Source organism: Schistocerca nitens, chromosome 10 (genome assembly GCF_023898315.1).
Source record: "Schistocerca nitens isolate TAMUIC-IGC-003100 chromosome 10, iqSchNite1.1, whole genome shotgun sequence".
Classification (NCBI taxonomy): domain Eukaryota; kingdom Metazoa; phylum Arthropoda; class Insecta; order Orthoptera; family Acrididae; genus Schistocerca; species Schistocerca nitens.
This window is the reverse complement of record NC_064623.1, coordinates 14,298,181-14,314,429: the sequence shown is the minus strand read 5'-3', so window position 1 is coordinate 14,314,429 and position 16,249 is coordinate 14,298,181. Positions and strand designations below refer to the sequence as shown.

Below are 16,249 nucleotides of genomic sequence, written 5' to 3'. Positions count from 1 at the left end.
GACGCGGAGACGAGCTGGTGGTGGCTCCATTATGCTACGGGGAACAGTCACGTGGACCTCCACGAGTCCAGTGGATTTTGTGCGAGGCATTACGACAGCCTAGATTATCGTACACTGGTCGCAGACCGCGTACACACCTTCGCGACTATTACGTTTCCCGATGGCAGTGGCAGTTTTCGACAAGATAATGTGCCGTGTCATAAGGCCGATAGTGTGATGGACTGGTTTGAGGAACACAATGCTGAGTTCCAATTGATGTGATGGCCACCCAATTCACCAGATCTGAACCCTATAGAATACATTTGGGATGTGAGAATGTGGCATTAGAGTTCGTGGCTCCCCTCCCCACGATTTATGACTTGTGTGTGCGACCTACCGAGGCCTCATTGCTTCCAAGACACAATGTGTTGCCACTGTTATCCACGTTAAAGGCGGACATATCGGCTATTACGTAGGTGGCCATACTGTCTAGCTGATCAGAGTATGTGTATGACCACACTCACAGAAAATGTTTCAGTTAAAAATATAAAAATGATATTCAACCTTTATGGAGACTTCACAACTTGTAAACAAGGACAACAGAAACAGTAATGTGGACACAGATGTTATTGTTGGACATAAATGAAATGTAGCCATTTTCCTTTCTCCTGTGTTGTGTGATGCTTTTTGTGTAACATGTTCACCTGTGATACAAATACTTGTTACCCAAAGGACACTAACTGCATCAAAATGGATAAACTAAATCAAAATCTCTTCATTCTGTGAGGTGACTGCCAGAAATTCTTCAGCTCTTTCACTTTCTTACCTGGCTTCTTTCTGCTATCACTTTTTCAACCATGCAGGGAGCCACAAACATGTTGTACCACAACCTAATTTCAAAATGGATGGAGCCTGATTTTTATATTTAAAACTAGTCTGGGAATCTGGCATTTGAGAACTCAAACTTTGTGTGAGTATTGCCCAGAGGTCTATCTTTGCCTTGACTAAAATAGCTCCCTCGCATTCCTTCAACACCCACTTGTGGCCGGTATTATCCCCCATGGAAATCACCTCTTTAGATTTTCATCACATTCCATATAATGGAGTTTAATCAAATCTCAAACAAATTCTGAGTTAATATTATTGTTCTAGCTTTTGCTCGATTCGTAGAAACCAGTTTATTTTACAGCCATGGACTGCTCTATAGAGCCACTCATCTCAGTCTTCAGACTCGCTCATAAGCTCATCACAACAGTGTCACATTCTCTCAGCCACAAGGTGCAATGCGACAAGAGCTGGCGGGAGACATACGGTGCAGCAAGTGTGAGTTCCCGCTGTGCTCACCAGGCTTGCTGACAACGGAGTGTTGTTTACCACAGTGCTATGGTGATGAAGGTGGATTCTACATAATTTAACAGCTGAGATGTGGTTTCTACTAGATAGACCGGGAATAAGCTGGGGAGTACCAGCTAGGGTAATTTCACGCTATTAGTTGTTTAATTATCTGGAATTAGTAACATGAGCAAGGTTCACAAGCCAATGTTATACGATTTTTCTTAAGCTTTCCTACTGCACTCTTACAACCACTTGCTACAGTTTCCAACAGTCACGTATTAAAATTGTAAAAATTGGTACATTTCTTTTACTCATCATCTTGTCCACATTATTCTGTCCCATATAAAGCTAAAAAGCTCAATTATGGATGAAAGTTTGTAAATATCACCAGATCCTGCTTTAAAAGTAAAAGCACAACTTGAAATGTAAAACACATTTTGATAACACATTAAAAGAAAGCTTTCCTTTAATTCCAGATTCCAGAAAAACTTAGAAAAATATTTCTTATTTACTGAAGGAATTGCCTAGTTTCAGCATTGACTCATTATGGGAATAGTTCTCAAAATATTTTCATCTTTGCCCTCTAGTTCTCAAATATTTGCTTTATTATTTTGAAGTGGTAAGAGAATGAGAGAGGGAGCTGTACACAACAGAAAAAATGTATATTACGCAATAGTAATCTAGGATGGAATAACGACAATATTCTACATCTACATCCATACTCCGCAAGCCACCTGACGGTGTGTGGCGGAGGGTACCTTGAGTACCTCTATCGGTTCTCCCTTCTATTCCAGTCTCGTATTGTTCGTGGAAAGAAGGATTGTCGGTATGCCTCTGTGTGTGCTCTAATCTCTCTGATTTTGTCCTCATGGCCTCTTCGCGAGATATACGTAGGAGGTAGCAATATACTGCTTGACTCCTCGGTGAAGGTATGTTCTCGAAACTTCGACAAAAGCCCGTACCAAGCTACTGAGCGTCTCTCCTGCAGAGTCTTCCACTGGAGTTTATCTATCATCTCCGTGACGCTCTCGCGATTACTAAATGATCCTCTCGATATACCACAGCATCATCCGCAAAAAGCCTCAGTGAACTTCCGATGTCATCCACAAGGTCATTTATGTATATTGTGAACAGCAACGGTCCTACGACACTCCCCTGTGGCACACCTGAAATCACTCTTACTTCGGAAGACTTCTCTCCATTGAGAATGACATGCTGCATTCTGTTATCTAGGAACTCTTCAGTCCAATCACACAATTGGTCTGATAGTCCATATACTCTTACTTTGTTCAGTAGACGACTGCACAATTGGTCTGATAGTCCATATACTCTTACTTTGTTCAGTAGACGACTGTGGGGAACTGTAACAAACACCTTGCGGAAGTCAAGAAACAACGGCATCTACCTGGGAACCTGGGTCTATGGACCTCTGCGTCTCGTGGACGAATAGCGCGAGCTGGGTTTCACACGACCGTCTTTTTCGAAACCCATGCTGATTCCTACAGAGTAGATTTCTAGTTTCCAGAAAAGTCATTATACTCGAACATAATACGTGTTCCAAAATTCTACAACTGATAGATGTTAGAGATATAGGTCTATAGTTCTGCACATCTGTTCGACGTCCCTTCTCGAAAACGGGGATGACCTGTGCCCTTTTGCAATCCTTTGGAACGCTACGCTCTTCTAGAGACCTACGGTACACCGCTGCAAGAAGGGGGGCAAGTTCCTTCGCGTACTCTGTGTAAAATCGAACTGGTATCCCACCAGGTCCATCGGCCTTTCCTCATTTGAGCGATTTTAATTGTTTCTCTATCCCTCTGTCGTCTATTGCGATATCTACCATTTTGTCATCTGTGCGACAATCTAGAGAAGGAACTGCAGAGCAATCTTCCTCTGTGAAACAGCTCTGGAAAAAGACAATTAGTATTTCGGCCTTTAGTCTGTCATCCTCTGTTTCAGTACCATTTTGGTCACAGAGTGTCTGGACATTTTGTTTTGATCCACCTACCGCTTTGACATAAGACCAAAATTTCTTAGGATTTTATTTAAGGATAGATCCCTACTCATCTTACAGTGGAGATGCTGAGTTGCAGATAGGCACAACAAAAGGACTGTAACAAATTTGCTTTCAGCGAAAAAAGCCTTCATCTGAATTTGACAATTCGATAACAGACAGACAGACAGACAGACACACACACACACACACACACACACACACACACACACACACACACACACACACACACACACAAAACCACAACCACAGTCTCTGGCTGCCGAGGCCAGACTGTGGAGCAGCAACACACGATGGGAGAAGCAGTCAGGGAGGTGGGAGGTGGGGAGCGGGAGGGATGGCAGGATAGTGGTGGAGACGGTACAGTGCAGCTTGCAGGAGCACACAGGGATGATGTGGAGACAGGGCAGGACAGCTAGGTGCAGCTGGGAGGTTAGACAGAGAGTGGAGGGGGTGGGGGCTATGGAAAAAAAGTGGAAAGACTGTGGGTGCATTGGTGGAATAGAGGGCTGCATAGTGCTAGAATGGGAACAGGAAAGGGGATACGTGGGCGAAGGACAATGAATAATGGAGGTTGAGGCCAGGAGGGTTAGTGATTCAGCATCTCCGTTAAGTGGCGAGTAGCAGTGTACCTTTTCATAATACTGTCAAATGTTTATTAAGACCATTTTTAATTTTAGATAGTTGCTGGAAGCATGACTGTAAGTCCTGTGTGTCATTCAGTGCCAAGGAGAGTGATGTGAAGCATTACTCACGTGTCACTTCTTGAAGAATGTTAATTGCTTCCACTGAACAGTCACAATAAGCTCAATGAATAGTATGTGACTAGAGCAGGCACAAATTTTGCCATGCTCTTCAAATAAAAGTGTGGCTATATTATGATATTACACATTTGTAAGCAAGAGTGAAAGAAAATGCAAAGATCAAAGTATTATGGGGACAAAATAATTTATTCATTAAACATTTAATTACTGTAAGTGTCAAGGTCACGAGTAACAAGGGTGAAGCACCCGGAAGACATATTTGGTTGTCAGCAGGTAAACAAGTGATTGCACAATGTAAATGATTGAGTTGCAGTTCTCTGTGATGGGTAAAATGGTCACATGAGCCCATTAGGGTTGTCGCTGGACCTAGTAATGTGTGAGCAGTGTCAGATGTTGAGCGATCGCAGTGAAGCACACGAAAATGATTCTTACTCCTGCGAGACAGCACTATTGGTGCCTGAAAATTTCAAGGGGGCCTCAATTGTGGGTTACCGTTTGGCCAGCTGGTCAAATCGTGGGACACCCAGATTCGTGGACACTGGATGTAACAGTGGCCTGAAATGTCACACGAATGTGAAGGCAGCCACACTCGCCACCGCAGTTCCGATTGACTGTGTACGACCACCTACAGTGAGGATCACTGTATTGTGCACCAAGCGCACCGCAGTTCGGCATCTGCACCTGCCGCCTGAGAACGAGCAATGGACTTCCTGTAGCATTCTGTGTCATCCCACACCATCGGTTGGAGGCCAGCAGCAGCAAGACTACGGAATTACTGTCCCGTGCCCAGGCTACCGTTAACACAACACAGTGCGCTGCTTTTCGAGAGGTGCCTCGCCTAAGAACTACGGACAGCCAACAATTGCTGTTGCGCCGTGTTCGGCAATGAATTATGGGTCTGCACCGCCCCCGGATGACCATTGTCAGCTAGTAAGTTGGTGACCGGGGCGAGAGGTCCAATTCTTTCAATGTTCGGAGAGGTGCAGAGGAGTTACTCTCGGCATAACGGAGCAGGAAGTCACCGACGATACGTTTGGGTGACAGTCGGCGTTTATCGAGGCAACTCTGACGGCACAATGGTACGTCACGGGCATCCCGATACCCACTGTTTTAGAGATCTCGTGCTAAAGTATTGTGGTGCCACAATGTGACAGGACAATGCACGCGCTGACTGTGTGGCGTTGAGGAGGTATTCTGAGATCTGCCCCTATGGAAAAGGTTTGGGACCATCTCAAATGTCAACTCCACTCCGGCACCAGGGTACTGAGACCCCTTACAACAGTTGTGGGCCCAATTGTCTCAGGAGAGAAAACAATGGCTTTATGACACCCGACCCAAGAGAATCAGTGCACACATCCAGCACAGAGAGGGTGCAACATTATACTCATAAGTTCGATCACACTGCCAAGTTCCTTGTAAATGTAACTTGATTTTGTAATCACTGAGATAACATCACAAACCCTCTCACAATCAATGAAGTTTCATTTTGTTGCCTCCTCCACTTCCGGGTGCTTTATTTTTTTTTTTTTTGTCAAGCAGCGTCCTTATTTTTATGAAGAATATGATCAGACGTCTTGCATCTAAAGATATTTTTACTCTTTGAACAATATTATGAAAAGGACAGTTGCTACTCACCATATACGAGAGATGCTGAGTCACAGATAATCACGTGTACACGTGTTGACGAAGGCCTTAATGGCTGAAAGCTTTATTTGTGACAGTCTTTTTGTTGTGCCTATCTGTGAATCAGCATCTCCATTATATGGTGAGCATCTACTTTTTTTTTGACAAACTGCCTATTGGCTTCTGTCTCGGGTTCTTCGGCCGACGTTCATCTAATGATTTTTCTGACGTTTCACCAGAACGAGTGGCTGGCATTGTCAAAGCTTCACCCTCCATTGCCAGTGGTGAACTGGACCCGAGCTCGCGGGCGCAGACTATATGTACCTGGCGCGCCAACGTCCGAGGGCTTTTCCGCGGTCATTTCCGGTGCGGTTCTCCTCTTACTACCTGCGACGGTCGTTCGCTGCAGTACGGGAAGCCAGGATCCGTTTACCTTAAGGCTTTCCTCTTTCTTGTTCAAACTGTTCGCGTGTTTTTGTATTTCTACAGCTTATCGAAAACCGACACACACGGACCGATACCTGCACAAACTGTCAAACCACCACCCGAGCCAGAAAAGAGGCATGATCAGTACGCTCGTAACGAGAGCAGGACGAATATGAGAGCCGCGACACCTCAAACGAGAAATGCAACACGTGGAAACTGTTCTGAGGAGCAATGGGTACTCCACAAATTATATTAGAAGAGTAGCAGAGCCAAACACTCGGCGAAGTAAGGAACCAGAAAAAGAAATGTCGGGTACGGCCTTTCTGCCATACATTCCCAGAGTGACGGACAGAATCGGCCGTATATTGCGCAAACATGGCGTAAAGGCGATTTTCAAACCGACAAGGAAGATCAAAGAGTGTCTTAGATCGGCGAAGGAGAAAAGAGACCCACTTGCAATGTCGGGAATATACCGTATACCATGCACATGCGGAAAAGTTTATGTCAGAATGACTGGACGATCCATCAACACCAGGATAAAAGAGCATAAGTGACATTGCAGGTTGGGGCAGGTGGGGAAATCGGCCGTGGCAGAGCACACACTGAATGAGACCGACCACGTAATAAAATTCGCCGGGACGGAAGTTCTGGCTGTAGAGAAGCATTATCACACGCGCTTGTTCAGAGAAGCTGTAGAAATACAAAAACACGTGAACAGTTTGAACAAGAAAGAGGAAAGCCTTAAGGTAAACGGATCCTGGCTTCCCGTACTGCAGCGAACGACCGTCGCAGGTAGCAAGAGGAGAACCGCACCAGAAATGACCGCGGAGAAGCCCTCAGACGTTGGCGTGCCAGGTACATATAGTCTGCGCCCGCGAGCTCGGGTCCAGTTCACCACCGGCAATGGAGGGTGAAGCTTTGACAATGCCAGCCACTCGTGCTGGCGAAACGTCAGAAAAATCATTAGATGAACGTCGGCCGAAGAACCCGAGACAGAAGCCAATAGGCAGTTTGTCAACAAGTGGCCACGAAAGCCTTAACAATTTTGAACTTTCTTTTTCATTACACTGTTACATTCCATCCTGGATATTCCATTGTTTATTTTTAATCTTTTGTTTTGGGTGGTTTTTGCAATTATAGATTCCCACTTGTGTGCTTTAGAGAAAGTGTACACTAAACGTAATGATACACCAGTGTCCTCAAACAGATCAAACTTACTATGATGTACTATTTCAATTTTTCCTTAACATAGCCATCCAAAATACAGTCATGAAACAGCATCCCCTAGAAAGTTTTAAAGGAGTGTGTGAGAATACAGATGTCTTCCAATGGTGACTTTGATTACTCATAACATTCTGTAGATACCATAAAAACAGAGAACCTTCACAAATGGGGAACAAGTCAAGGTACACCTTAACAAAAGACAAGAAAATCATAGAAATTTCATGTGTGTGTGTGTGTTTTAACAACAATACAATTAGCTTTTTAGGCATATCTGTATAGTAGAAAGGCAACACAAATCTTACCATTCCTGTAGGTCACTGGGACCACAAAGTAAGAATTGCCTTCATTTCTGTCATCAAAGGCCATGAAATCTTTCAACAGGTCCAAAACATAACCAAACAGCAACTTTCGGAAACCCAAACAGAGGTTGACCTTTTCCTCTGAGAGAACATATTCCTTGTAGTTACTACTAATTGTGACGTCCATTTGTCCTTCATTTGTAAATATAGGAAAATCACAAAGCTGTGGAAATACAAAAGTGTGTTAGACTTTACACATGTAAATAGCTTAATTACACACATGAATCTAAAAACATAAAATTATGTAAGAAAATAACTACTGTCAGTGGTGGCACATGCTCCTAAGTGTTTCTTTCTCATATTAGGTCATGTTATCTGCATTTCCAAATATTATTACCATGCAAAAAACATTAAAGTCTTTCAGGTAACAGACATACGTGCCAAAGCATAGCTCAGGCATTGCTGAGGTTCAATTTCTCTTTTCAACCTCTGTAAGTCCACAGACGTTCCTTTGGCAGTCAGGGCAAGAACGGATGTCCCTAGTAATATGCTCATTTGCAATGGTTGAAGGACCAGCTCAAATGCAAGTCAGATTCTGTGGAAACACAAGAGCTGACCCAGACTGAATGGTTGCAACTGATAACCAAAGCAGTTACCATGTGTGTCTTCACTATAATGGAATAATTTTCTTACAGTCGCTCAACAGCGCATTTAGTTACTTATTTATCATTATTTAGTGTTTGTATGCATATTCCTCTGTTCTTGGAGTTCCTTTTCACAACAAAGAGTGAAAGTGTTCAGTATCTTTTAGAAATACATTTCTCCGCTTTAAGCTCAAACATTGACAATATTAGAAAAGGATACATTGCTACTCACTGTTTAGAGGAGATGTTGAGTTGGAGACAGGCACAACAGAAAGACTACTAAATATGTAAGCTTTTGACTGGATGGCCTTCTTCTGAAAGAGATAACACACACACACACACACACACACACACACACACACACGCAACTACAGTCTCTGGCTGCCAAGGCCACACTGCCAGCAGCAGCGCATTATGGGTAAACCAATCTGGGTAGTGCAGGTAAAGAGGATGCTGGGAGGGGGAGAAATAGGAGCAGAAGACAAAGTACTGCTTGTGGTAGCACACCGAGACAAGGTGGAGAGAGAATAGGGCAGCTGGGTGCAGTCAGACGGAGGGCAGACGGGGAGAGTAGGGCAGAAAAGGAGACAGGTAAAAAGACTGTGTATGGACTTGTTGAATATAAGATTGTGTAGTGCTGGAGTGGGAACAGGTAACGGGATAGTCAGTCACTGTCCTTCACCCACCTATCCCTTTTTCCTATCATGCAGAGTTGTTCACAGTCCAGCCTCAACAGCAAGAGACTGTAGTCACATGGGTGTGGGCTGCTTTTTCATGAAAGGGAGTGTGTGTGTGTGTGTGTGTGTGTGTGTGTGTGTGTGTGTGTTTTATCTCTTTCAGAAGAATGCCTTCTGGCTGAAAGCTTATGCATTTAGTAGCATTTTTTTGGTGCCTGTCTGCAACTCGACATCTCCGCTATATGGTGAGTAGCAATCCATCTTTTTCTAATATTATTGTTATTCCAGCCTGGATTTTTTATAGTTCGATTCAGTTTTAAGCTTGGAAGAGAAGAGGGAAATGAAGAAGCTCAGTAGGCTGATGCCTCAGCTCACATTGAAACAAGTACAAACAAGCTGAGGTAAAACATTTTGCAGGTGTTTTAATGTAAATATGTATAACAGAAATAGTTGGATTTGCATCTGCATTTCTACAAATAAACAATTTTGTCTTCTGTGTTTGCTGTTTGTTAGCTGGCATGTCATATCCGAGTCATCTAACAGAGAAAGTTAAGAAGTGTGGGGAATCTATTGCACGTAAGAATGATTGCTGCTTGCATCCCATGTGCTAGTTGCATTCTGGCCCGGGATTCTGGAGGTGGCGGTAATGTGTGCATGAGATGTGCTAGCCTGTGTGTGTGAATGGCATGTGTTTCTATTTTACTGATGAAAGCTGTGGCTGAAAGCTCTGTGTACGTGCCTTTTAACTGTACCTGTCTGCAATTTAGAGTGTCGTCTCTATGGTAAGTAGCAATTTCTCTTTTCCTACATTATTGACATAAGAATGGTTATTTAGATTTAACAGTCCTTGGGAAAGCAGAAATTAGGCAACAGATTGGCTCAGCTTTTAGACTAAATGTACAAAGCTATAATGATAACTTAAGGAAAAATCGCTTTGTTCTCTCCAAAGTAAACGACTGTATTATGTTCTGCAGTGAACGTAAACTTGCCTTACGTGGACAAAAGAATCTCACAATTCTGGAATATTCAGAGGGCTAATGAATTTCACTTCAGCTTTAGACACAGTTGTAAAAGAGCACATGTACAATGCTACAGTCTTTAAGAGTACATCCCAGGGTATCAAAATGATTTACTGGAGTGTACGTTACATTTATGCCATGAGGAAATTAATGCAGGAGTGGAGTCAGATTTTCCGCCTGTGATAACACGTGAAACTTCTGATGTATCTTCCACACACAATTACACATACACACACACAATTACGAATTTTCCATCTGATCATTGACATGTCTGCTCGCTTTATTCAAATTTGTATACGGTTTAGGCGTAATGTTAGTTTGTAATACCAATGTGTAATGAAGGGACCTCCATACGTATGTACCTCCTATTTGTTCTACACAGATACTACATGTTATGCCTCTTGCGTTCTGTTTTGGAAGTTTTGACCCTTGAATTCCTTCGTTGTAACACAGTTCACACCCATTTATTTGTTGTTTTCATTTCTGTGAGAGGTCTATGTGGCATCTCGCCTGCTATCACTATTAATCACAGTTACTTGTGACGGTAATCTATTCTTACTTCTGTAATGAACAGTGAGAACAGGCGATGTGCCGCATGGACCTCTCACAGAAGTGAAAACAACAAATAAATGGGTGTGAACGATGTTACAACAAAGGAATTCAAGAACCAAAACTTCCAAAGCGGAATCCAAGAGGCATAACATGTGGTATCCGTTTAGAAAAAATCGCAGGTACGTATGTCTGGAGGTCCCTTCATTATACATTGCTGTTACAAACTGACATTACGCCACAACATATACACAAATTTGAATACAGCGAACAGACACGTGACTGACTAGACAGGAAGTTCGTAATTTTGTTATGTGATTTGAATCCGGGTCTCCTCTTTCACAGTCTAACACCATGACCACATAAGCATGACACGACGGTTGTTAACGTTATTTGATACTGCACAGATTAGATATGGACGATACACTGTTTCTGTTTTCCTTCTTTTTTCCAAGTTCAGTACACCACCTTCCAGTTTTCATGCTTGATCTTTGTTCAGTTTTTGACAGGCTATCCACTGGGGCATCTTACCACTAAATCTGAGGGGTGTTCGATGGGGAGTTTGCCTTGTTAGAAGTACTATTGATGAAGAAAGGTTGTCTGCTCTTGCCATGCTATCTAAGGAAAAGGAAATGATCCACAGGCTTCTGGATTTCAACGAGAGAGTCAAAGACAGATTCACCATGAAAAAGGAAACGAAGAGGGACTTTTTTCTCTATAAATATACCTCCACAGGAAGTTCAACCCCATGAATATTGTCAGGTTCATTTAAAGGCAATTTTAGAGCAACAGCAATATTTTAATAATTTAATAAACAACCTTCCATTTTAGGCCCCAGCTACCACTGACAACTATATAAAGACTTTTTCACCTTATAGAGGATGGTCTCCTACAAAGAAGATGCAATGAATTCTGAAAATGATAGTTGCCATGGATGGGCTTTTGAAACTCAAAAATAACATATGAAACCCTATATATTTCCAACTGCTGTTAAGTACACATCTCATGTATTTTAAAAGGGCTGCCAGTAGCAGAGAGTGTAATTTATATGTCTTGTACATTCAAATTTGCTGGCTCAATTCCAGTAAGTATCTACTGTTTTAAAAACTTTTATCTGAATTCTTTATTTATTAACAAATACTAAATCAAAAGTTTAATGCAAATAGCATTTATTTTAACTGTTTGTTGTTTCACATTTTTGAATCAAATTTTAGTTTATTATGAATAAAAAGAAAAGGAAGATTAGAGTTTAAAGTTCTGTCGAGATCGAGCCCATCAGAGATGGAGCACGAGCTCAGATCATGGGAGTCTGGGGAAATAAATCTGCCATGTCCATTTAAGGAATCATCCCAGCCTTTGCCTGAAACTTTTAGGGAAATAACAAAAAACCTAAATTAGGATGGCCGGACATGGATCTGAACCGTTGCCATCCCAAATGAGAGTCCAGTGTGCTAACCACTGCACCAAGTCGCTAGATTATTGTTCTGTGAATATTCACATTTTCATGCACTTAGTAAATAAAAACAAAAAAAAAATGTTTCTTTTAATAAAAAGTTGTGATACAACACTCCCAGTTGATAATGAAATGACTGTTGTTATAGGTAATATATGCTACACACTTAGCTCACAATGTTTTTGTGATTACAGGTAATATATGCCACACACAGTTTTTTGTACTTAACAATGCTCTCCAAACTATCAAGACTGTTTTTTTTTCTAGTTTGAGAAGTGTGTCATACTGCTGTAGGAAATTGTTGCCAGGGCACTAACCTGTGTATGAAAATCACAGAGGGACAAATCATAGGGCCCTCTCATTAGCCTAGAAAACCAGTGGCAGCTTCAGACCAAGTAATATGTCTCGGCTCTTACTGTTTCTACAAGCCATACTTCAATCACCTACAAGTGAATGGTTGCTTTTCCTTTTTATGTTTATTAATCTCAAGTTTCATTTCACATCCAATGAAGATGGCCAAAAAACTCTGAACTAATTATAGCCATCTGCAACATGGAAACCCTCAGTCTCTCCTCTCGGAATTTTGGCTGAATCTGGTATACTGCGCTACAGAACATAGTGCTCTATTGTGTCTAAACGGTGCCCATGCAATGAAGGCCAACAGAGAAGTAAATTGCATCATGTGGATAATATCTGAAAACATAAGGTGTGTACTTCTCCCCACCCCATCCCCACCTCCAAAACACTCTCTCTCTCTCTCTCTCTCTCTCTCCAAATACAGCAGGACCAGGCTCTCACCAGAGAATGTAATAAAACAGAAAGTTATGATCCGCTCTTAATTCACCAACTGACCAAAAGTGTAGACATGACAGACACTGAGGCACAGCCTGTCCGTCGTTAAATGCCCGGAATCTAAACATTAACAATATTAATAAAATGTGGTATCCAACAATTACCAAAGTGAGTGAGTAGATTAAAACTTCGGAGCAGATTAATACCCCAGGACACATACAAATCTGAACCTGCGAGCGGGCAGGTGTCATCATCCAGTGCAAACTGATGAAGTCCTGAACAGACCTGTATATAGGGCATATATGACTGTGGGTAGGAACCATCTACAGGAAGAACCCCAACATCCTAAAAAACAGTTTTGTGGCTATACACACAGAAGATGTGCAAGGGTTTCCAATTCAAACTAAAGGTGAGTATCACTTTAAGATGCTGAAGAGGTAAGGTTGGCGTTTATTGCTCTCCTACCGTCTGCAGGGAATCTTTTCTCTAAAATAGGCTGTAAGCTCTCTAAACATAAAGTCAACGTTATTTTTCTGCCAGCAACAAAGATAGCCACACTCATTGGCCGTGTAAAAATGACGTGATTCCATGAAAAGCAGGTACGTATCAGATCCTCAATTTGTGTGGTTTGTCGTGTATCAGACCTACTTTACGTGCAGTTAGAGCAAATCAGACGGGACATTGACACTATACTAGCCTGCTAAATCTACCATGGCTGAGCACTACACACTGGTCAGCCAAGCTACAGTCTACCACAATGTCCAGATTTTTACATCTGTTTTATCCTTCTGGGATTCAGTTTTGAGGGAAGCTTAAATTTTCATTTTTTATATAAATGAGTTGGTCAGATATGTCATGTATGAAGACCTATTTTTCATAGGTGACACAAGAAACTTATTATATCCTACAGAACTGATGGTTGTTCACTTAATATATGAGTTGCCACACTATATACTAAATAAATAAATAAATACCACCCTGCTTTCCACTATTCTTTTGCCTCAATAAGGACTCACTTGGTTTAAAATGGCTAGTATGGAAGAATAAAAAGACTTATTTGGCAAATTGAAATTTTGAATTGGTAGAGTACCTGGAAATACATAAGGGATATCATCGTTGAAGCAGAAACAGACTTCAGAGGACAAAAGACAAGGGAAATGTTCCTGAAGGTAAAGTACCTCTGCAAGGGTCACCAGGCCAAGCAGAAATTTGTCAAAGATTCCCACAATAAGATCCTGACGAACGATAGGGACATAGCTGAGAGATGGAAAGAGTACTTTCTGTGGTGTCACCGCCAGACACCACACTTGCTAGGTGGTAGCTTAAATCGGCCGCGGTCCATTAGTACATGTCGGACCCGCGTGTCGCCACTGTCAGGATCGCAGACCGAGCGCCACCACAAGGCAGGTCTCGAGAGACGTACTAGCACTCGCCCCAGTTGTACGACGACGTTGCTAGCGACTACACTGATGAAGCCTTTCTCTCATTTGCCGAGAGACAGTTAGAATAGCCTTCAGCTAAGTTAATGGCTACGACCTAGCAAGGCGCCATTAGTTACTTCATGAATCTAAAGAGTCTCACTTGTATCATCAAGAATGCTGTATACCAAAGGACGATATAAAAGTTAAGTGTTCTAGTAGCTACGTTCTTTTCTTTATCACATTCATCATGTATCCTGTTCCAGACTTCGCGCCAGTCGGCGTGTGTGTACGTGTGCCCTTTCGGCTACCCGTCTCTGTGGACTGGCTGCCTTGTCAGTCCACTACACTTTCAACAGCTGCTAAATTGTGATGAACCCGAACTGCAGTTTGATTTCCAGTACCAAATTACACCCGATGCAGTTTATCCCCCACCTACCCTGGATGAGATAAAAACCAGAATTAGACACCTTAAACAGAATAAGAGTCCAGGTGAAGATGGAATACAGGCTGAAATGATCGTGGCAGGAGGAGAGAAACTTGCAGAAAAAATACACCGACTGATACAGGCAATATGGACCAAAGAAGAACTACCAGGAGAATGGAAAACAGCTCTGATTTGTCCAATACATAAGAAGGGCGACAAACTGAAATGTGACAACTATCGAGGAATTGCCCTGCTTAACATCTGCTATAAGATCCTGTCCAATCGCCTCATACACAGAATTCAGCCAGTGGCAGAATCGGTGATTGGGGAGTACCAGGGAGGTTTCCGGCCAGGACGGTCACATCTTCAGTCTCCGGCAGCTCACTGAGAAACTGGGTGAATATGGTAAAGATTTGCATATTTTATTCGTTGATTTTAAGAAGGACTATGATTGCATACGTTGCAAGAGCCTGCTCAACTGTTAAAGGGAGTTTAGCACAGCAGAGAAACTAATCAATCTGATAAAGATCTGTCTGAACGAAACACGTGCAAAGGTGAAGATGGGAAATCGCGTAACTGAGGAGTTTGAAATTGTGACAGGACTCAGGCAAGGAGATGGGTTGTCCCTATCCTGTTCAACTTTGCCCTCGAGAAGATCGTACGCGAACCCTTCCAAGAGAACAAAGGGATTGAAATCGAAGGAAAGAGACTGGCGTACTTAGCCAATGCAGACGACATCTCTTTACTCTCTAGGTCGGAAGAGGAGTTGGAGCAAATGACCAAAGCACTAAAGGAGGCTGCCAGCAAATTTGGGCTAAACATAAACGAAGCCAAGACAGAGTACCTCGTTATGACGCGTGGTCATTGTCAGACTGCTGATCATCTACAATCACTGCAGGTTGGGGACCAGTCCTACAAGAGAGTGCAAGAATTCAAATACCTAGGGGCACTTTTCACTGAGAACTCGTCATGTGAAGCAGAGATCAACGCTAGAATACAAGCAGGAAATCGATCTTACCACAGCCTAGCACAATTGCTTCGGTCCAGATATCTCTCCAGACAGTTCAAGATTTGACTGTACAAAACCCTGATCCAGCCTGTTGTTCTATATGGCTGTGAGGCATGGAGTATCCGGAAACAGGGCTTCCACAAGCTCCTTGTTTTTGAGAGAAAAGTGCTTCAGAAGATCTTTGGTCCAGTTCTAGATGCAGATACAGGGGAATGGAGGATCAGATACAACCAAGAGCTTGAGGAACTATACCAGCAGCCCAACATAGCAGGAACTGTCAAAGCCAAACGAATGTAGTGGGCCAGCCATGTGGCACGGATGGGGGATCACAGATGGCCTCGGAAACTCCTGGGTTTCACACCTACAGGAAAGAGACTGCCAGGGAGACCCGAGAAGCGTTGGAGGGATGGACTCCATGAAGATTTAAACCAAGTGTCAATAGATGTGAACGGATGGCAGATAGCAGCAATGGACAGAATACAGTGGAGGAGGAAACTTTTAGATGCATGCGATCCACTGGGCCTGATCACATAGTAGTGTAGTAGTAGAGTAACTGGAAATATACAGCCTGTTAATGTTTGTTACCTTGGTCCAGCA

General features: G+C 42.7%; 1 protein-coding gene across 3 annotated transcripts in view; it reads right to left on the bottom strand.

The window, feature by feature from the left end:
• LOC126210275 (endoribonuclease Dicer-like) overlaps positions 1 to 16,249 on the bottom strand; it is a 334,521-nt gene that overhangs the window by 103,282 nt on the left and 214,990 nt on the right. For all 3 annotated transcript variants that reach the window (XM_049939469.1, XM_049939471.1, XM_049939470.1), the window contains one exon: positions 7,668 to 7,887. In XM_049939469.1, coding sequence (XP_049795426.1) covers positions 7,668 to 7,887 — 220 coding nt within the window. The remainder of the gene's footprint in view (positions 1 to 7,667; positions 7,888 to 16,249) is intronic.